This window comes from Mytilus trossulus, chromosome 12 (genome assembly GCF_036588685.1).
Source record: "Mytilus trossulus isolate FHL-02 chromosome 12, PNRI_Mtr1.1.1.hap1, whole genome shotgun sequence".
Taxonomy (NCBI): domain Eukaryota; kingdom Metazoa; phylum Mollusca; class Bivalvia; order Mytilida; family Mytilidae; genus Mytilus; species Mytilus trossulus.
The window spans coordinates 10,585,039-10,607,440 of record NC_086384.1 but is presented as its reverse complement, the minus strand read 5'-3'; the positions used below and the strand labels follow the sequence as shown (position 1 = coordinate 10,607,440).

Here is a 22,402-nt window from a genome sequence, read left to right as displayed (position 1 = left end):
GTAGAAAAAGTCACTTTTTGGTTTGGAAAATTTAAGTAAACGCAATATTACTGTATATGTTATAAAATTGATGGAAAAACAGTTTATTGTCAATATTTTAAATTTATCACATTTTAAGAAAAAGGAAAATAAATCTAGCGGAATACAGAAACGTTTTTGAAAACAGGTATTAAGTTTGATAGAGAAAATATTATATGGGTAATGACTATTGTCCACATACTGTGTTGACAATGACATTAATGGTTACAGTCTTTACAGGAAATTATCTGTTGGTACTTTGAATATTGAAAATACCACTTTATACATTTAAAGCGTTCGTAGCACTTTTCTGGATCAATATAACTCATCACGTGCTTACGTAGTTTTACATCCTTGATGTTTCAATTTGTGGAATATTAGCGTTCCCCATGAAGGTAAATCAGTTTTACTTCAATGAGTCGGCAAGCCAACTGAAAACACTACATGATAATATAGCTTCGGTTTCAAACCTCCAGCTCTAAAACGCTACGAGTTTAGAAACTAAAAAAGTGAAATAACAGAAATAGAGACATTAAATATCCTATCTTGTATATATATAGTGCCAGTAGCCACCAAGAAGCCTTGTGCTGATAACAAGTATGTACAATGCCAGGACCACACTGTTTGCTCGTCCATATTAAGAAAATACTGTCCTGTCAGTTGTAATCTTTGTGGTTTGTATTATGTTATTTCTAAACAAGTTCTTGCAATTAGAGTGAACGATTTCCTTGTAATTAATATTAAATCATTTTGACTTGACTCTTCAATGTTTTTTCCCTTTTACAAATGATTTTATTGAACTCTAATTAATCTGAATGTCAACTTACTGATGGACCAAACTTCTCCAAAACAGGACATCCCCAACCGTTTTTGGGTTGAGGCAGTCTGAAAAAGCACAACTTAATGCAATGACAAGTATGTAAGTATAAAAATGTTGTACGTGAACGTGTTTATTACTTGAAACAATACTATATCATTCATTCTATATATAATTTGAAACTATTAAACAACTAATTAATCTTTAAACCGATGAGGACAATATTCAAAGATGGGAGTACAATACTTAATTGATAATATTTAAGAAATTCAATGTGTTTATTCAAAGGACACATGCTTTGTTGTTCATCGTATCTTAATCTTAATTAAAAATTATCGATATACAAATTTTACATGTTGTTTATATGCAGATAGTTTACCCGATTCCAAATTACAAGCTAGAACAACAGAAAAATCACCGACACCAACTGGATGGTTACATGTAGACGGGTAGCGAAGACCATCATGATTACAGTTAAATAAAAGGCAGACAAAACAAAAAAACTGTTTTTTTCCAGTCTAAATAAATATTAACATGTGCATTGTTTTTTTTTATTAACATTATTAGAAGAAATATTTGACAAAAGAAACAAATCTGCATTTCCTATTAGGACGTTTATAAGTTTTATTATTACATTTTTTATATTATTAACCACCTAAGAATTCTCCTCAGTCAGATGCAATAGTGTGTGAGTTCGATTCTCGGATGGGTCTCATCAAAGACCAAAAAAATAATATCCATTGCTTCGTAACTAATCAACTGGCGCTGTTACGAAAAAGTTTAATAACTAAAATACAGAAGAAATTTAAAACGGAAAGACCCTCTTCAAATGAAAAAACTAATAGTCCTAACGAATGGAAAACCGCTGTCATATTCCTGACTTGTTAAAAGTACTTTATTATGTCGAAAATTATGGATTCAACCTGATGTTATGAATGTCTAACTAAACCTCTCACTTTTATGACAATCGCAAAAATTCTATTATATTTACACTGTTGTGTGAACAAACACTATAACAGGTAAAATGTCGGAAATAAGAGTATATCAATCAACATTAAATTATAATCACTTAACAAAAAAGCAAGAATTTTGTGTCAGGGTAGGATTACATGTCTGCTAATTTGGAATAAAGCATGTTACATTTGTTATCTACTGTGTAATGTGCATTATACAGCTAAGCAGTATTTTCAGTTGTGTTCGTATATTGTCAATTTACAGGCATGAAAACTTGAAAAGAGCTATTTATATATATATAACTTTTATACACGTATTGATATACTATATAACACCAAACAGATTAGACTGATAATATGGGGACGAAGTCCCCAATAACAGTAGAAAATTCAATAAAAAAAAAATTGGGAAAATTTTCCAGAACTTTTCATTGTACTAATGAACACAAAATCGTTCAATTTTTTTTATGTCATGTTTTGAAATCCCGGACCTGCGCAGAAATTTACAATGTACTTCCTTTTTCCGGTCTTGTTTAAATGAATCTTTGAGTAAAATATATATTTATCAGTCTAGTATAAATAGGAAGGAACGCAATACCAATTTCTTTTTTATAAATAATTCCTTGATATGAAAAATCGTTACCTGATGATAGCGTTTTTTGGTTTACATTGCATATGACGTCATAACTTAAATAACGTCACAACTAAAATCCCTAACAACAGAACCAACATCGGAAACATTACGGTTATTTCCGTTTCTTTTTTTTTAACAAATATTTTTAGTTAAAAAAAAATAATTCATGCAGACTTCGTCCCCATTTACAGGTAATGCCTGTCTCATATTAGTTGAGTATATCACTGTAATATACTATTTATTACGATGAGGTTGAATTGCCTGACATTTATTCATCATCCACATAAGAACCTTACCCCGAAAAATATATCTATGATCCTTAAGCCAACTTTCAAGTACGGAGACATTATTTTTTTCTGTGACCTTTCATAAATACCTAAAGTCAATGCATGTTCAGTACTTCAGTTCTTTGATTAATTACTGAAGACTGTACTGGACGACAGGTCATTGAAATAACTGATAAGAAAATATTAAGATGTTCAACAGTTCATAAACGAGATATAAGGACAAGTCACAGGTTAGTAAAAGTAACTCGAAGTATACATTTGAACAATATAAATACCGGTTGATTCTAGAATTATTTAGATTAATTTCAGATAAGTAGTTGTTAAAATAAAGATCTATCTGTCAGAAGATAAAGTTCACATAACTTTGAATTCACGGATTAATGGCTTTGCTAAGTTTGAATGTATTTATTCATACGAATTAAGATCACAAATAAGAAAATTGACCTACAACTTAAGTATTTGTCAAACGAATGCATCTAATTAACCCTTTATCCAAATTTACAACTCTTGACTTATATTTGTACCTTTGAAGTAACAGATCAAATCTCAAATACTTCACATGTATATTAGAATCATATACCTTGATTTACTAATGTATGGGTGTTTGATGAGATGATAACGTCCGAATTCAACTTTAAGCTACAAAGTGTAAAATTTTGCGTATGCTGTATTTTGATGATATAATTACTTCTAGTAGACCACTTAGCATAACAGTTCATACCTCGGATTCTAAATGGTCTACGATAATTTTAAAAGAACAAAATATTAGAAGTCAGTAATAACTAGACGGCGGCTACCCAACATCTTTATTTATATATTTTGATAGGATTTACCAAGTTTGACAACATCTGTTCAAAAGTGGACGATTCCTTTTTTATTCGTTCTTTTTTTCTTTCACTTTTTAAACCCCGAAAGAGGAATCGATAGTAAAATAGCAAAAACGATCAGCAATTTATGCATGATGTACAAACATGCCATAATTTCTACTGAAACCAACAAATAAATATTTTTGTAGGTTTGGGTAAACTCATCATAGATACCAGGACCAAAATATATACGCTATTGACTGAAACTGTCATTTGAGAAAAAGTGTCATTTGCTGATAATTTTTCCAAATTTACCTCCAAATAAAGGACCGCTTTAATAAGGGTGGCGGTCCTGATGAATTTTGCCATTCTGATGTTTACGTGATAATTTTTTTTTTACAATAGTACAGTGAAACAATATCGGTCGCCCGTCGGACCACGGTATACGTCCATTTCTCAGGGATGGCCGCCTTTTTTAAAATAAATATTCAAGAGTTACTTCCCTTTAATATTTGTATTCTTGTATATTTGACAATGTATTGAACCTCAAGCAGAAACAAATGTTTTCTTGTGTAAATTTTAGTTATTTAGGTATTCTAATTGGATTATGAAATAAATACTAAAACATCTTTTGCATCTTCATGGTAAACAAACATACTTTTAATTTGTTATCGGGATAAACAGTGCTATCAAAATGGTTATTACTATCAAAATGGAAAATGTTTGCCTGATTAGCGATTCAGGCTTCTAATGATCACCGTCTGAAAATCTTTTCATATTCATATCTTTTTTAGATATCTTATTACTTCAAATAAACCGAGAGCGTAAAACATTAATTTTATTTTGCACTTTAAGAAATGTTCATTCTGTACCTACTTACAATTCTGTCATCGGTAAGCAGTGAAGAACAAGGTGTATATACAGTGAAAGCCTGGGACTGTGGATTTGATGGACAAATTACTCTGGTTCCTCATGTAGATCTTCACGGATGGAATATCCATTTAAAATTCAGTGACGTAGTTTACAATTTGCAGGTACTTTATTTTTATTTAATTTAATGTTAACAAAATGACATTAGTTCTATTTTGAACAATACAGGAGTACAACATTTGCATTCGTGTTGTGTTACCTGTTTTCTAGTTTAAGTTTCTTTCAACTTTCTATCGTGACCTTCTAGCTCAACAAAAACCTACTAGAAATGAAACGAATTTTGAAACATGAATTTTGATTGACGTTATATAAGTCAATTTGTATTTTAAATGCTTTTATAGTCTGTAAATTTGTATCGTACTAAACTGCGCATCTTAGACTAAAGAAGGTTCAAATTTGGATACAAATGTGGCAAGTATGTATCCAAGTTAATAAATAATCATTGCCAATGTACCACAAAAAACTCAAGAGGCATACGAATCAGTAAATACAATGCATCGTTATACCAAACAGTCAACTCCATCGCCAAAAGATCGGTCATTTATTCGTCAAATGACATATCGCTGGACTCATATGTCTAATTTGGTGTTATGTATAGTTTAATTTAGTTTAAACAATATTTTATTCAAATAAATTGAATTGGATTGGGCAACAGGCATAGCCTATGTAAGCCCTCTCCACAAAACAATTTACAATATATTATATTCAAACAAAGCAACACATGCACAAACATAAAGACAAAACAAAATTATTTTTCAAAAATACCTCTTAGCTGACTGGAATGATGTTTCAAATAGTTAACTCAGATCAAAAGTATGACTATTTTCAAAATACTTCAAATGTAAACTCAGAAAATTTAATAAAAAATAAACTATGAAGAAAAGTTTAAGTTTTATAAACTCCAACATTGATATGTCTAATTTGGTGTTATGTATAATGGAATGTTTATATCTATTTTTTGGTAGCCATGGGATGCGAAAATCATAACTACAAGTGTTGATCATACAGAATTCGTACTTACAAATGTAAACTATGACAAAGATGTCCATGCAGGACAACACCTCAGAATGAGTTTCACAGCAACTACAAGATGTGGCATCCCACCACCTACAGGAATTGTAACCATAGACATTCCGAGTACAACTGTTGAGACCAGAACAAATTCGGTTGGAACACAGTCGTCTAGTACAATAGGTAGTACACATGTACCGTATAAGTCAACTGTAGGAACCAGCACAAGTTCCGTTGGAACACAGTCGTCTAGTACAATAGGTAGTACACATGTACCGTATAAGACAACAGTAGGACAGCAATCATCGGTAAGCACTGAGGAACAGGGGGTTTATACAGTGATAGCCTGGAACTGTGGTTACGACGGCATAATAACTCTTGTTCCTCATGAAGATCTTCACGGATGGAATATTCATTTGAAATTCAGTGACGTAGTATACAAACTGCAGGTAATACATTTTTTATTAATTTTGATGTTAATAAAATGAGATTTTGGGCATGCGGAACAATGGAACATAACAGAATGAATTGACATTCAATCGCATTTGTTTTGTGAAAAGAATGTTGAAACATGAACTTTAATTGACATTCTATCAGTCGAACTAATTTTATTTAAGAAGCTTATATCGTCTTTAAATTTTTATCGAACTTACCGGCCCATTGTTCAATTGTGGTAACTAATGTGGCAAATATTTTCCCCAGTTAATAATTAAATATTGTCAATGTACCACCTAAAAACTCTAGAGGCAAATGAATCAGAAAACACACACACACATCACCATATCAAACAAGTAACTCCATCGAAAAAGATCGATCGTTTATTTGTCAAATTACATTTCGCTGAACACATATGTCTAATTATGCGTCATGAGCGCGGGTCTGTGTATGCTAAAAATGTATATATATATTTTTTCTGGTAGCCATGGGATGCGAAAATCATATCTACAAGTGTCGACCACAAAGAATTTGTACTTACAAATGTGAACTATGACAAAGATGTCCAGGCAGGACGTCACCTCAAAATTAGTTTCACAGCAACTACAAGATGTGGCATCCCACCACCTACAGGAATTGTAACAATAGACATTCCGAGTACAACTGTTGAGACTACAACAAAAACAACCATCATAACGAAAACGATAGGGACGCAAGGTAAGAGTTACAAAACTTGCATTGCTTTTGTTTATGGTATTTATGTAAGAAAATTTATAATCGGTATACATTCTGTCCATCTATTATACTTTTATTTTGGCATTGCAAAAAGTATATCTCTTTCAGCACTTTTTATAAAGGCATTTTTTTTTTAACTTATTGATAAGTCTTGGAGATCTTGAGTTAATGTGAGTTCACTTTAACTTGTAGTGTATGTGGTTTTTGTTTTTTGTTAGTTGTTTTTGCATTAGATTAACTTGTTTATCAGATGAGTCAGACTATCTTTACAATGTTTCCAAATATATATTTTACAGTTTGCTCATTTTGTCCTGCTTAACCATGCACTGTCACATGTTATGGAAGGGTTGAATACTCACAAAAAAGTTTACTCCAATTGATTGGTTGATTTTTAATTGCCGTCGCCGCTTTAATTGAATTGTCAAAAGCTATCAAACTTACTATATCGAGGAAAGACAAGATTACGGAAATAAATTAAAAAAAAAAAAAAAAACTTCAATCTACAGAACGAATAACTGAAACTGTCATTAAAAATTGAGTTTGTTCGCTTTTAATATTAAAGAAATTACAACATATTTCAGACTGTAAAACAAGCGAGGACCATAGAGAAAATACTTGAAATACTAATAATTAAATCGAATATATGTTATCCAATTTCAGGGTCAGTTTGGAATCCCTGTGTCGATGAAGCATTCTTTAACTGCCAGGCACCTGGTGTATGTACGTCGATTTACAAGGACCATTGTTCTTACAGTTGTGGCCTATGTGGTTTGTACTATGTGCATCTTTTTCTATTTCTTATCTCCTCAATAATAAGAAAATAATAACAAAAAAGGAATATTTCGATATTTCGATTAATGGATACATTAACATGATTAAGACATTTAACATTTTTAAAACTAATTTCCCATAACGTATCATTAAACTCTTTATTCGACAAACCCTTTATATAAACAAACGACAGTGTGTTTAATAGTATTTCGTCTTATTTTCGAGTGCTTGTTTTCATAGATTATAGATATGAAGAGATGTGTTTTGATTGCCAATAAAAAAAAATATTGACCAGTGTCCAAATGATATTGATGTAAGCAACTATCATAGACCACTGAAGGCATTCAAGTATGAAACAAAACGCTTACTGTTTAGTTGGCTATAACATATCCCAACATGATAAATGTGAAAAAAAGGATTGGTGAAACGTTCCGTAAACATTTGGAAGCTTAATTCAGATGTTTCCTATGAATATTTACGAGTTTCTACATTTTTAATTTACATAAACTAATCAAACCTAAGCATATTTTTTTTGTCTATTTTTGGAAAAAAGATTAACCAGCGTTAATATTGAAAATGCTCGAAGACCTAAAAAAATGTTAGGGTTTCAACATGACTGTAACTTATTTTGATGTAAACGAATCGAATCGAATGTATTGCATAACCTCAATATCTGTTCTCAATTGATCAAAATTTGATACTAATACTAGGTATCACGGAAGACGATTTAAAACGAATGTTATGATGCACCTAAAGGATCAGTGTGTCGTGGAAATTAAATTTGTTATCATTAAGATCACTTTTTATTATTATTATACTCAATCATAAAAAATAAACCATTGCCTAATTTAGTATTAATTGTTATATATACTCTGTTTAACAGGTACAAGCTCTATTTCAAGGCTACAGACGACGACATCTAAAACATTACCAACAGGATGGTTCCATATTTTAGGGAAGAAGTGAAGATATTTTGTTTTTAATAAAAAAAAACTGTGCCTTTGCAATATGAAAATCAATACAGTTACGTCTTTCTATAATTCGAATTGTTCATAGGATTTTTATATTCCACTTTTATTTTTATTTCCACTCAATCGGACGATTTAAGTTTTATCATATACCATACATATTACATTTGCCATTTACTTAACAAATAACACCACTTAAAAATATTTTACTGTCCTTTTTCCAACAGTGCATTTATATTGACAGTATGAATGTTATTAGTAATGTTGTTACCAGCCAGAAGGTCACATTGTTTAATAATTTCTTATGAATGTAACTGAGCAAAGGTTGACGTAGAAGCATCAATCAGTTGTTCATAACATATGTCAATGTTTTTAATTCAATGTTGTCTTAAGTTAATAACATAAAATTATGACATATAGATGGAACAAGGACCCAATTATTTCTCCTATTACTTTAATGCAATTTTATCCAAATAAAAGGTTAGATTTTTATTCCCGAAAAGTTACTGCAAAATTTCAGTTACTTTCTCATACTGGTAGCCCGTTTAATTGTTTCTGGGAAAATTCTTGAAGGGTCATGACCTGCATTAAAGAGAGCAATACTGTTTTGAGTATTAATAGGGCCATTTTATATGTTTTACTGCCTTCCTGGTTAAAATCTAAATTAAAATTTGGAATATTTACTCACATAATCATCCACCCTTTACATTTAATTATCACTTAAAATTTAGCAGAATTTGAAAGTTTAACGAGTACCCTTTAGATAAACTACAAATTTAGGCATTTTTTTTCATCTCGGTACAATATTTCATTTAAAAAAAGGACATTTTCGAAGGTACTTTATACGTGGGTACCGGACTGGTATCCTGTAACTTGGATCCTATTTATGATGAACGAAAAGAAGATGTATTTATATAGTGGTGTAAACAGTTATCAAAGGTACCAGGCTTATAACTTGATACGCCAGACGCGTGTTTCGTCTACACAAAACTCATCAGTGACGCTCAGATCAAAATAGTTAGACAGCCAAAACAAGTTTAAAAAGCATTGAGAAACGGAAATTAACCAAAAGTTGTGCCAAATATATGCCAGCTATCTTGAATAATTTCACATTTCAATATGAACTACCAATTTAAACAGACAATGGATTGCACGCGGAACGTACATACTTATCACTAGAGAGGTCAGAACAATAATGGTGACATTTACAATCTGAGTATATATATCCTGTGTTTACTGTTATAACGCACATGTTAGTTCAGATATCCGAAATCTTAGAACACAATTATCTAGAAGGTTTAGTTTTAGTTTAATGGAGCTTTATAGGGCTGAACTTACAATTTCCCTCGAAGTTTAATATCTGTGTTAGTTTACATATTTCGTTGACTTGGGCTATATCCTTTAAATTAGCACAATTAAAAATACCGCTTTCTTTTTAAAGATCAGTCTGTGCTTATTATTGCTTATACCTATACCAAACCAATTGCAACTGAAAGTTTAATTATAAACACATTTTTTAGGATCTCCATGTCGAACATCTTTATTGCGCCTATGCTAGTCACCTATGCATATATAATCCACAGAGCATGTAATTACCGGAGACCATTAGGAAACTTGTTATCCAAAGGACCGACATATCGTGAGGTTAAATCAATCAATTAGAAAAACAACTTGAAAAACTGATGGATTTAGTCTCTAAATAAACCAGACAATAGGCAAAACTCGAAGAAGAGGGTTCATTAATACCTTTACAACACCAATTTTAAAATGTTACAAACACTCTGTCCTTCGTAACAAATGTGGAGTTTTCCAAGCAGATAAAGCTCAAAACACAGTCGTGTTCTGCGTTTAAATCATAATTAAATAAACTGCTTGATAAATGATTACTTCTAGGAATTTTAGTCCTCCGTGATCTAAAACTTTGTACTTTATTTGGCCTTTTTATCTGTTTTTTTTTAATCGAGCGTCACTGGTGAGTCTTTTGTAGACGAAGCGCGCGTCTGGCGTAAATACAAAATTAATCCTGGTATCTATGATGAGTTTATTTAGGTATTAACAATCCACTTGCAAACTCTACAACACTAACTCAGGAGAAAAACCTGGATATGTACAGGTCTGTCCTAATTCCTTTGCAATATCAACCGAAGATGAAAAACGGGATCTGCCATCTGTGAAGTGGAAACCTAAACTTGATAGGTAATCCTACAAACAACGGTATGTTGCTAGGTCTTCAAACTGCTCTACGAAACCTCTTTATAAATCATTAACATCAATTGTATTAGCAGTTAAAGCCAGGCTTCAAATTTATTGTGAAACAGTCTATGTTAGAAGTGGCGAATATCAATTCATAAGATCTTTAAGGGTACTTAAATTCTAAAACTCTGTCCTCTTGAAATAGTAGTAAAACATTTGATCTTTCTACACTCTACACAAGAATTCCATATTCAAAACAAATGACAAATTGAAAGAGTATTGCTTTAATTAATACATTGCAACTATATTGTTTTATGGAGGCCTACTTTGTAAAACAATCGCCGTAAATCAACCATTTTCTACTGTGCCAAGCCAGGAATATGACAGTTGTTGTCCATTCGTTTGATATGTTTTAGCTTATGATTTTACTATTTGATAAGAGACTTCCGTTTTCCTCGGAATTCAGTATTTTTGTGATTTTATTTTACACCTGATTAAATAATAAATATCTCTTAAATCATAAAGATGTTTCCATTCTCAATTTTGTTGATTTTTTTATTGACAAAATATTTGTTACTTTTTGAAGACTTAGTTTTCTGAACCTCTTGGCATACCAGTTGGAAACAACTACTTATTTCTTTATTCTTATGATGTTTATTTCATACATGAACGTCTTAAGAGGAAAGCAAGCCGGCAGTATCCTTTTACTTTAATTTCCGTTATACATGTTTATACTATTCTCTCACTTAAATAGTCTTTATTTAATGACGATGTTGAACAAATCTATGCCATCAAAATAGGTATAAAAGATACAACAGATACAGGGAAATATGCCTCATATCTTGGATTACATTTAGAAATTGACAATGAGGGTCGTTAAAAAAAAAAAAAACTTTATGACCGAAAAATAATGATTTCAGCTTCCCAATTGTGAACCTTTATGATATATACCGTGCTTGCATTACCTTTTATGATTTTCTTGATAGAGGGGGTCTGCTCACAAGGAAGCTATTTAACCAAAAATTCCAAATGGTGAAGTTGAAATCATCCCTTCGCGAATTTTACGGACGCCATCACGAGTTGGTTAACCGTTATGGAATAACCGTTTCACAAATGATAACGGATATGTTCCTTACGTCGTATCGACAATTCCCTTCCCTTTGGTGAATGTGACCTATATAATTAGACTTTTTACCGGATTTGTTATAACAAAAGCAACACAACGGGTGCCACATGTGGATTAGGGTCTGCTTATCCTTCCGGAGCACCTGAGATCCCCCCTAGTTTTTGGTGGGGTTCGTGTTGCTTATCCTTTAGTTTTCTATGTTGTGTCATGTGTTCTATTTTTTGTTCGTTTTTTTTCCATTTTAGCCAGGCGTTGACAGTTTATTTTCGATTTATGAGTTTGACTCTCCATGTAGTATCTTTCGTCCTTCTTTAATTTCTATGTAGCAACATTCCAGAGGCACCTGCATACGGCATATGTATCTCCCAATAGATACGATATTTCTAGAAGTTTTGCTGCTTACAAGCTAAAGATATGAAAAAGAAGATGTGGTATGATTGCCAATGAGACAACTATCCACAAAAGACCAAAATGACACAAAAATTAACAACTATAGGTCACCGTATGACCTTCAACAATGAGAAAAGCCCATACCGCATAGTCAGCTATAAAAGACGCTGTTAAAATTAAAGTTTTTTTTTCGTAAATTTTTCGTAAATTTTTAGACGCGTTCACGAGTTGTTGGAATACCCGTTTCCCAGATGAAAAATCATATCTCACGAATGTGACCTAATGAATTTGACTTATAATCAGGTTTGTATCAACATAAACTACACGACGGGTGCCAAATATGAAGCAGACTCTTCTTACCTTTCCAGAGCACCTGAGATAACCGCAGTTAAAGTGAGGTTCATGTGTTTGTATGTTGTGATTTATGAACTATTGTTTGTCTGATTGTCTTTTACATTTTAGCCATTGCGTTGACAGTTTATTTTCGATTTATGAGTTTGAATGTCCCTCTGGTATCTTTCGCACCTCCGTTAAGTCGAGTAATGTATATTTTTCAAGGATTAAAAAAAATCATTAAAATAAGTTCATCTACAGAATCAAACCACTATAACAACTAATGGCTTATAAATATAATAATTAATATTATCATGAAAAACAAAAACAAATGCATCAAGTATTACAAACGAACAATGTTATCTATACAATTCATTCAAAAAGTTTTTCTTTTCAGAAAATGAAATGCACTGATCTCTGTTGTCTTTAAAGAATAAGTTCTAAACTATTTCTGATTCCAATGCTTGACAGTATTTATAAAACTGGATAATTAATTAAAGCTACACCAAGAGTGAGATGATAGTAATTATGCCTCCTACAATAGCTGCAGCGAACCCATGAGAGTGATGTCTATAGCATTCATTACAAATATCCTTGTCACAAGTTTTACAGCGTCGATCTGCAGATCGATTGTTGCATACATCACATTGTGAAAACCCTGATCCCATACTGAAAGTCTTTTTAATTTCGTCTATCTGAAATATGAACAGTGATTACACATGATTGTCCTAACCTTTCTAAATTAAACCGACAATAATGTTAGAAAGCTAATCTTAGAAATGTTTCTTTTAATATGTTTCAATGACGATAATCTGAATTAAACTTGATAATCTGTTACTGAACATTTCAAATGTTTAGTAGTTAACGTTTGCTAATGGGTTCATAGGTGTTAGCGGTTTCTTTTTTTTTAAACCATTGTTTTTTTCCAGTTAATTAACCCTAGTCATTTCGTGGCCGTTCATATCTTGCTATTCGGAGTGAGCCAGTGCTCCGTGTTGAAGTACTTTGACCAATAATTATTCACTTTTTCAAATTGTGACGACTAAGATGGAGAGTTGTCCCATTTGCCCTCATACAACATCTTTTTATATATACATTAAATTACACAAAAATTCGCACAAAATTAAGAGGAGCTTATAAAAAAATAATGTTTCCAGTCTGATTTGTTTTACACAAGTTGGTTTGTTGCCCTTTATAGCTTATTGACATGGATAAAAGTTCCGGATTAAAAACCGTACTTTGACCAATAATTGTTCACTATTAAACATCTTGACTTTGTAGGAGATATGTATCATTTGTACTGATTTTGATTGATAAGTAAACAATATTGTATCCCTGCAACTCTACAAAATATTAAAACTGTCAAATGATAAATAAATATAAACACGACGAAAACTGAGGGTCGGGCTCATTACCATTTACGAAGTAAGTGTCGTCGCAACTGTCCATTATTTTCATGATTTACTATGACAAATACCGGGAGAAATTTTAATTTCGAGGTCTTTAAACACAACGAGCTCTTTTACATTGAATGAAAACATTTATGGTTCATGAAATTTTCGTATTGTGTAATTTAAATTAAAGATTGAACAATAGGTGAAGTCAGATGAAAATAAATGTTTATCTTGTTTTCAAGAAATACATGTGCCTATTGTGTCAAGTAAAATTATTTGATTTGAGTTGTTGTTATTGCATTATGCATGCTAACATGTGTCTACTCCTACAGTTGAGAAAGATTTGAGGGATCGTCTCAATAATAAAATTTGAAAATAATAGTGTTGATCAAAACTGATTAATATTGCTTGAAAATAATTTGATTGGCAATGATACAACTATCCAACAGAGCATAAATGACATGGATTTTAAAAATTAGTATGAAGAAAAAAGGAGATAAAAATTATTTTCATATTTTTAGAAGTTGAGATTCTAGTGTGTTGGTGCACTTTAGAATTAACAAACATGTATTGTTGTAAATAAAACACAAACGAACAACTATAGCCTATGTTCAGACGCACAAAACATACGACTTTTTTTTTTAGATTAATTTGATTCAAAACCTCACTTATTTATGGTCAGAGATGAAATTTGCATAGTACGAAAATATAGAAAAGATTACAATTCCAAAACAAGCTATCAAAATTGCAAGGCTTAGTATTTGATACCTCAGACCCGCGTCTCGTCTACATAAGACTTATCACAGACGCTCAGATCAAAATATTTAGACAGCCAAATAAAACAATAGTTGAAGAGCACTGAGGGCCCAAAGGCTAAGGTAATGTATGCCTCTGATAAGAAATTCTTAGCATTTCGAATAATTCATACTTTTGCAATCAGTGAATTTATAAACAATAATATATAATTGATATTCATATCAACACGAAAGTGCTCACTACTGCGCTCGTGACACATCGGGGATGAAATGTCAACGACAGTGCCATTGACCCAGTGGTGAAAAAACTATTAAAGGTACAAAGCTTACAATTTAATACGCCAAACACCATCAACATATTCGTATATACGTCTAATAAAAGCAGAATAAATACGTTTAAGTGAACTCCTATCTAATAAACGTTTAACTTGAAGAAGCACGAATAGACGAGATCATGCTTTGTTATAAATAGTATTGTAATGCGTGTTCTATGAAGCTGCATGGTTGAATGTCGAGTATCGGTTTGATAAACCAGATTTCTAACAAAAACTATCTATTTATTGTTTTAGAGGTATGTGTTTTCTAGGTTCGTTTATTCAAAGAAGATTTATTGTGATAATTGGTACAATTATATATAACTTAGCAATTAATTTACGAAACAAATGTTATTGAATAACGAATTCATAGCCAAACATACAAAATAAAAGGAACTTTATTGACGATTTGAAAGTTTGAATATCACTTTCGTATTTTTCTCGTTCTCGTTTATACTTATATATTATTATAAAAGTATACTATGGATTCATTTATTTTCGTGGATACCAATTTTCGTGGATAGAGGAAAAATCACATGTTCGTTGTTATTAAATTTTTAAAGTGGTTTTGGCAAAGTCTGCATACAAAATTATAGAAAATATGTTATTCTTTGAACATTTAATTTCGTGGTTCACCTGTACCCACGAAATCCTCGAAAATTGGTATCCCACGAATAATAATGAATCCACAGTAGTATCGTGTTGGTTAATTCTTTTTAAAATGTTGACTCAGAAAGACTACGCAAATTTTGTATCTTCGATTGAATATTTGATTATATATGAATTTATAAATGTAATAAGTTTAACTGCATCTGATTCAGTGATTTTACAAAATATTTAATATCATAATCCTTTGCAGGAGGTAAACAGTTAAACTTTTACTGCAAATTAATTTTACAAATTAACAGTTAAACAAATGTGTTAAAAGTTTCCACATGAGTGGAGCGTTTCTTAATAATCTTGAAAAAAGAAAGCCACAAAAATATGTTTTATAACTGAAACATTTTAAAGTCATATAATCATCAAAAACCAAATATTTTTTTAACGAAACAGAATGCTAACCATTTCGGACACTTCATTCCAATAAAAAGTTCAGTATTTTTTTTCTATTTCCTTTGAAAACTGCAGTTTGGTCCAGTATAGAACATTTTTATAACCATATCTTCATTCATATCCATATCTGTAACACGTTGTACAGCATGATGAAATGATAAACAATGTCAGTACCCAGAGTTTATTTGACCAATATGATTATCATATATTGTGGAATTGGAATTTGTCATTGAGTTTAAAAAAAGTTAACATCAATAAATTTAAAGACTAATTAACGAATAGGAAGGTTCCTTTTATAGATAACAAAAATTAAAATTACGGTATGTTATATAGACTTATAAAAGTATACCCAAACATTTAAAAAAAATAGTTTGCCTTTCCTTTATTAACAGATTTGTATTATAACTCATAAAAGCTCCTACCTTTTCTTATTTTCTGTAACAATCTGACGAAATATCTAGGTTTAACTGTAAATATTTTAGATATTGCTACAAATTACTGTCAATGTAATATATTACAGATGAATTCACAAATGACATACATTTAAAGCTAACTGCAAACTTTGTTCTTTACTCATTGGGACTTTTTGCTACTCAAGCGAAACATATTTATATTACTAGACTACTCTTATACTGGGGATTTTATTCTTGATTCCGAGAAACTAATTATAATCAACTAAATACATCACAATTTTAAATCATAATTTTAGATAACTTCCAAGTAAGGATAAACGAGTCACAGAAAGTAAATAAATAATTTTTTTAATATGTTGACCATCCCGGATTATTTTACTACCGGGTCCGTACTGCTCAGTCTTTTTTTATTTGTAATTTTTTTACTGATGTTTTGATTTTTTAAATTTTATTAAAATCAATTGGGTTAAGGACTGATCCAGTATATCTTATTAAAATCGTTCGAAATTTATTCAATTTTTTATGTGCATACTCAGAGTATGATAAATATTCCTTGTTATGGAATACATTTTTTTCAGCATTTATTCTCATATTTATTAAAACAAATCGGGTCCAGGATTAATCCAGTATATCTCATTAAGGCTTCGTAATTAATTTAATTTTCTGTGTATTTACTCAGTGTATGATAAATATTCCTTGTTATGGAATACATTTTTTTCAGCATTTATTTTCATATTTTGTAACGAAATTAAGATCCACAAGAAGAAATTGATACTTAAATATGTGTAGCTATCCTGATTTATTTTAAGACATTGTAATCTATTCATGATTTAGGTAAGCTGAGGTCTAAATAAACGTGCATGTATCTGTGGCGTATACAGAACTAACCAAGGAGCATGCAAGATCGTGTGATCACGTAAAGGCAATAAGGTAGAAATATATGATGGATAAAATACACACGCTTACCTATTACACATTGCAGGATCTATCTAAACGCTCTAACATATGAGGAGTACGAGAATGTGTCCCCAGTACATGGATGCCCTATCATTTTCAATGTTCAATGGACCGTGAAAATGGGAAGGGATCTCTTATTTGGCCTTAAAATTAGAAAGATCATATCATAAGCAACATGCGTACTAAGTTTCAAATTGATTGGACTTCAACTGCATCAAAAACTATCCCGACCAAAAACGTTAACCATATAGTACTCTCTCAAATAGAAACTACTAAACTATATTATTCTCAAGAAGAAAGGCAAAAATAAAGTAATCTCTCAAATAGAGACTGCTTATCTGAAGTTGTTCTTCAATAGAATAACAAATTTTAGATATTTGATCCTTCAAATAGAGTTTTAAGTTTATAAGCAATGTGCAAACACATTTTTTTATAGCAGTAAACACAATGCCAAAATTGAGAAAGCGTTAAATAATCTACTAGATATATTTACTCAAGAAAACCTACCAAGTGATGAAATACTCCTTGTAGGAAAAGGTTTTTAATCTATTGGTAAATCTAAAAAATAAATATGCTAAACAAAAACTATTACATGATTTCGACGAAATGTCGAAGAAGATGAGATGTTAATTTCAATTTGAAGATATTTCCAATACATAAACATACCACCCATTCAGGAGAAAATCCGGATATACCGAAACATGCAAATAATAATCTATTTGCGACCAAACTGGAAATTAACAAATTTAAAATGAAGAACAATTAGAGACAATCTCAGTTAAAAGGAAAGGAAAGATTTAAACAATGTACGAGCAAATGAAAATATTATGATTAAAAATGCTGATAAGAATTTATCCACAGTCGTTCTTGATAAGAAATTATACATTAAACAGGTAATGGTTATACTAAATAAAAACATACATTATGAAACAATCCAGGAGTGACATATAGAAATATTTCAGACTATATAAAATAGACTGCTGAAACGATTACATGACAACACTACATATGAGTATTTAGCATGATACGAAAATAAGAATCAGTGCGAAAATATATGCTACCAAAGATGCACAATTTAAAATCAAACTGATCGAGACAAAATATAAGTGAACACTTAAATGAATTAGAATTCCTGGCAGACCAATTGTATCGTTATTAAAGAATTGGTCAATTGCTTTCAAATGTATTGCTTTGGCCAACGTAGATACAAGTATCTTGTCTTAGGGAGGGATACATCCTACCTTGTAAAGGATCACTCTGTTTCAAACAAATAATCTCTGAAACTGACATTATGAATATGCTTGATTTCTTGATTGACAACATATTTGTTACGTTCGGGGGACGTGTTTTTCAATAGTCTGTGGGCATTCTAATGGGAACAAATTGTGGCCCTCTACTTGCCGACTTGTTTCTTTATTATCATGAGACTGACTTCTTACAGGAACCTCTTAGGAAGAAAGATAACGAGTTAGCGATATCCTTTGACTCTACTTTCCGCTATATAGATGATATTCTTTCACTACATAATTCAAAATTTGGTGATAATGTGGAACGCATCGAACTAGAGATAAAAGATACTACAGATAAGTTAAGTCGGTCTCTTATCTTGACTTACATCTAGATATTAACAATGATGAAACTCTACGACAAAAGAGATGATTTCAGCTTTCCAATTGTGAACTTTCCGTTTCTACGTAGCAACATTCCAGCAGCACCTGCATACGGGGTATATATCTCCCAATTGATACGATATTCCCGTGCTTGTATTTCATATCATGATTTTCTTGATAGAGGGTTGCTGCTCATAAGGAAGCTATTAAAACCAAGAGTTCCAAATGGTGAAGTTGATCTCATCCCTTCGCAAATTTTAGGGACGCCATCAAGAGTTGGTTGACCGTTATGGAATAACCGTTTCACAAATGATATCAGATATGTTCCTTACGTCGTAACTATAACCCACTTCCCTTTCATGAATGTGACCTACAGGATAAGACTATTTACCGGATGTGTTATCTGCTAACCCTTCTGGAGCATCTGTGATCATCCCTAGTTTTTGGTGGGGTTCGAGTTCATTTTTAGCCATGGCGTTGTCAGTTTATTTTCGATTTATGCGTTTGACTCTCTCTTTTACAAATTTCTTAACAAAATATGAAAATTAATGCTGAAAAAAATGTATTCCATTACAAGGAATATTTTTCATACATTGAGTATGCACATATAATAAATTGAAATAATTTCGAAGGATTTGATGAGGATATGCTGGATTGGTCCTGGACCCGATTGATTTTAATATTTACAAAGTTTGCGTAACTTAGAAAATAGTAGATTAAACTGGACTCATTTTTTCAATGATGAGCAATAGATACATATCAAAGTTATAATGGTTATATCTTAATAAAGCAAAATTTGATTAAAATTGCATAGAATACAAAATTCAATGGTTGCTTATTTCTGAAGAAAAGCAAATTTTTTTCTTAAATCTTATATCTTTTGATGAGATGTTTAGTAAGCACGTTGTATGGAGATGTGTTTGTATCTTCCATAAAGCTATTTTTGTCCTACATTCTGCAATAAATATACGGAATGGTTTTTTCTTAATAGGCAATGCAAAATATGCTTGAAATTGCATAGAATATAAAATGTAATGGTTGCTTTTTTCTGGAGAAATGCAAAACTGTTTCTAAAATCTTATATCTGTCGATGTGATGTTTAGTATAATCGTTGTATTGAGATGTTTGAATCTTCCATGAAAGACCCTGTTGTCCTTCGTTCCTCAATAAACGTTTGGAAAACCTTATTATCCTGACTAGTTTATAGCAGTTTGATCGGCTAATATTGTCTTAGAAAATTTCGGTATAATTTATTTATGTCAATTGGAATTATCTCCATTATACCGGTTACCTAATGAAATAAATAGTTGTTTTATAGTCCTAAAATTCTTAATATTTCACAATGTTATCTAAATATATTTGGTCGATATTGTTTTAATAAAATTAGAATATAATAATATGTAATGTAACAACATTAGGATAAATTCGTAACACAGTGTGTTGTAATCTTATTCACTAAAAATGTATAAGGAAAAACACATATGTAACAATGAAATACAAAAAAGGCAACTTGACAAATAGACAAAGCAAATCAGAAAAATGAAAGACCAGAATACAAATATTTACCATAGCACATTAACACAATAACGAGATGTTTATGTACCGAATCAAGTTAAATGGATGTCACCAACTCTACACTAAACAGTAAAAGTAATATTGCAAATGACAAATAAAGGATAAGTATAACACCATATTAACATGATAAACACAGTCAGTTCTCTGAGTCTATTCGACCATTGTTAAAATGGAGTTTTTCTTGAATTTAAAAAAAACCAATAAATTAACATCAATACATTTGAAAAAAAAATAACGAATTGGAAGTTTCCTTATATAAATAACAAAAAGCTAAATTGAGTGTGTGTTATTTAAACGTATTTCAAAAATTATAATCAATTTTTGTTTGAAAATACCAGCTCAAATCATGTACGAAGTTAAATACTTATTAGTTGGCCTTTCCGTTTTCGATAGATTTGTATTATTACTCTTCAACAGCTCATACCTTTTCTTATTTTCTGTAACAATCCGACGAAACATCAACGTATTAATTGTAAATATTTTAAATATTGTCACTGTCAGTGTAATATGTTACAGATAAATTCACATATGACATCAATTTATAGTTAACATTGAGACTTCTTTCTATTTGAGTGAAAGTATACACACTTATATAACTAGACCCCAGTTAAACTGGAAATTTTCTTCTAGCTTCCAAAATACTAATCAGTTAAATATATCATAATCTAAAAGCATAACTAAGATTACTTCGAAATAAGGATAAAGGATTCAAAGAAAGTGAATAAAATAATTAATATGTTCACCGTTCCGGATTAAATAACTACCGGGTTCGTGTTTGTTATTTATTTAAGGAAACTTCCAATTCGTTAGTTACTCTTTAAATGTATTGATGTTAATTTATTGTTGTTTTTAAATTCAAGACCAACTCTAATTTAACAATCATGAATGATTATCGTATTGGTTAAATAGACTGTGGGTGTTTTTAATCTGTTTTATGTAATTTATTTTTCTCTTTTATTTTAGCTATTCTGTTATTTTATTGTGTGTGATATTTTTATCTTTTATTTGAGTTCATATGACTATATCATTTTCCTTCATTGAATTCTTTAACTACTCTTTTAGATTGTGATGTCTTTTGTACACAATAATCGGTAGTTTTGTATTTCTGTTTTGTTCGATTAGGTGTCAATGTTTCTTTAAAGCTCTCTGCCGATTGCTTAAAATGCTGGTTCAAATTATGTTGCAAAAACAAGTGGTGGCGCCGTTTTTTATTTTAAAAAAACCCACCTTAATATGACACAAATAAATGTATGAGAAATAACATTTGCACAGTTTAATAAAGAATATTTTATTAAATGAATATGACTGTCAGTTTGATCTTTTATATTCCAAATTGACAAGAGTAACAAAAACTACAAAAATCTTGATGAAATGTCACAGTCAAGAAAATCTTAATTTCAATGCTTTTACATATTGTCATCTTTACGATTTTAAAATCTATGTTAAATGTTTCGAGTACGTAAATCAAATATCTCGGGAATATAATTCATCCTATATTCAAAAGAACAAAAAATTTTGTGAATCACATGTTGTAAATACGAAACATTTCTTCTGACTGATGTAATTTGATGGAGGTTGTTTTCATTTTTCGTCTACTGCTGGTTTTTCATCATTGGGGAATCTGTTATTCGTCGACTTTATATATCATTGTTAATGTAATCATATTTATAGCAATATTTGTTTGTTTGTTGCTATCAGCTTTGGTTATCAACCTTATTAAGACTTAATTAGTCATATCCAACAAGACTTTAAATTTATAAGCTGTCCTTATTTCAATATTAAGCAGACTAAACCGATTAAAAATTGAAATATAGAAATACCCGTTTGTATATTGAATAGTATTCTAACAACTTAAAAAAAACATAGTTGTGTCTCTAGACAAGTATTTGTCATTTAGTACACTATCGTTTTATTCACTTGAAGA

General features: G+C 30.8%; 1 protein-coding gene across 1 annotated transcript; it reads left to right on the top strand.

The window, feature by feature from the left end:
- The first annotated feature begins 2,842 nt into the window (after positions 1–2,842).
- LOC134693093 (uncharacterized) lies at positions 2,843–8,416 on the top strand. The gene is made up of 6 exons (XM_063553797.1): positions 2,843–2,939; positions 4,371–4,549; positions 5,411–5,905; positions 6,377–6,608; positions 7,287–7,394; positions 8,281–8,416. Exons 2-6 carry the CDS (start codon positions 4,373–4,375, stop codon positions 8,361–8,363), a joined length of 1,095 nt encoding a protein of 364 aa, XP_063409867.1. The 5' UTR covers positions 2,843–2,939; positions 4,371–4,372; the 3' UTR covers positions 8,364–8,416.
- Positions 8,417–22,402: the final 13,986 nt, after the last annotated feature.

Coding starts and splice junctions, on each gene's coding strand:
- LOC134693093 (XM_063553797.1), top strand. CDS start 4,373: ATGTTCATTCTGTACCTACTTACAATTCTGTCATCGGTAAGCAGTGAA. Junction 6,609..7,286: donor GAAAACGATAGGGACGCAAG/GTAAGAGTTACA, acceptor ATCCAATTTCAG/GGTCAGTTTGGAATCCCTGT. Junction 7,395..8,280: donor TTACAGTTGTGGCCTATGTG/GTTTGTACTATG, acceptor TCTGTTTAACAG/GTACAAGCTCTATTTCAAGG.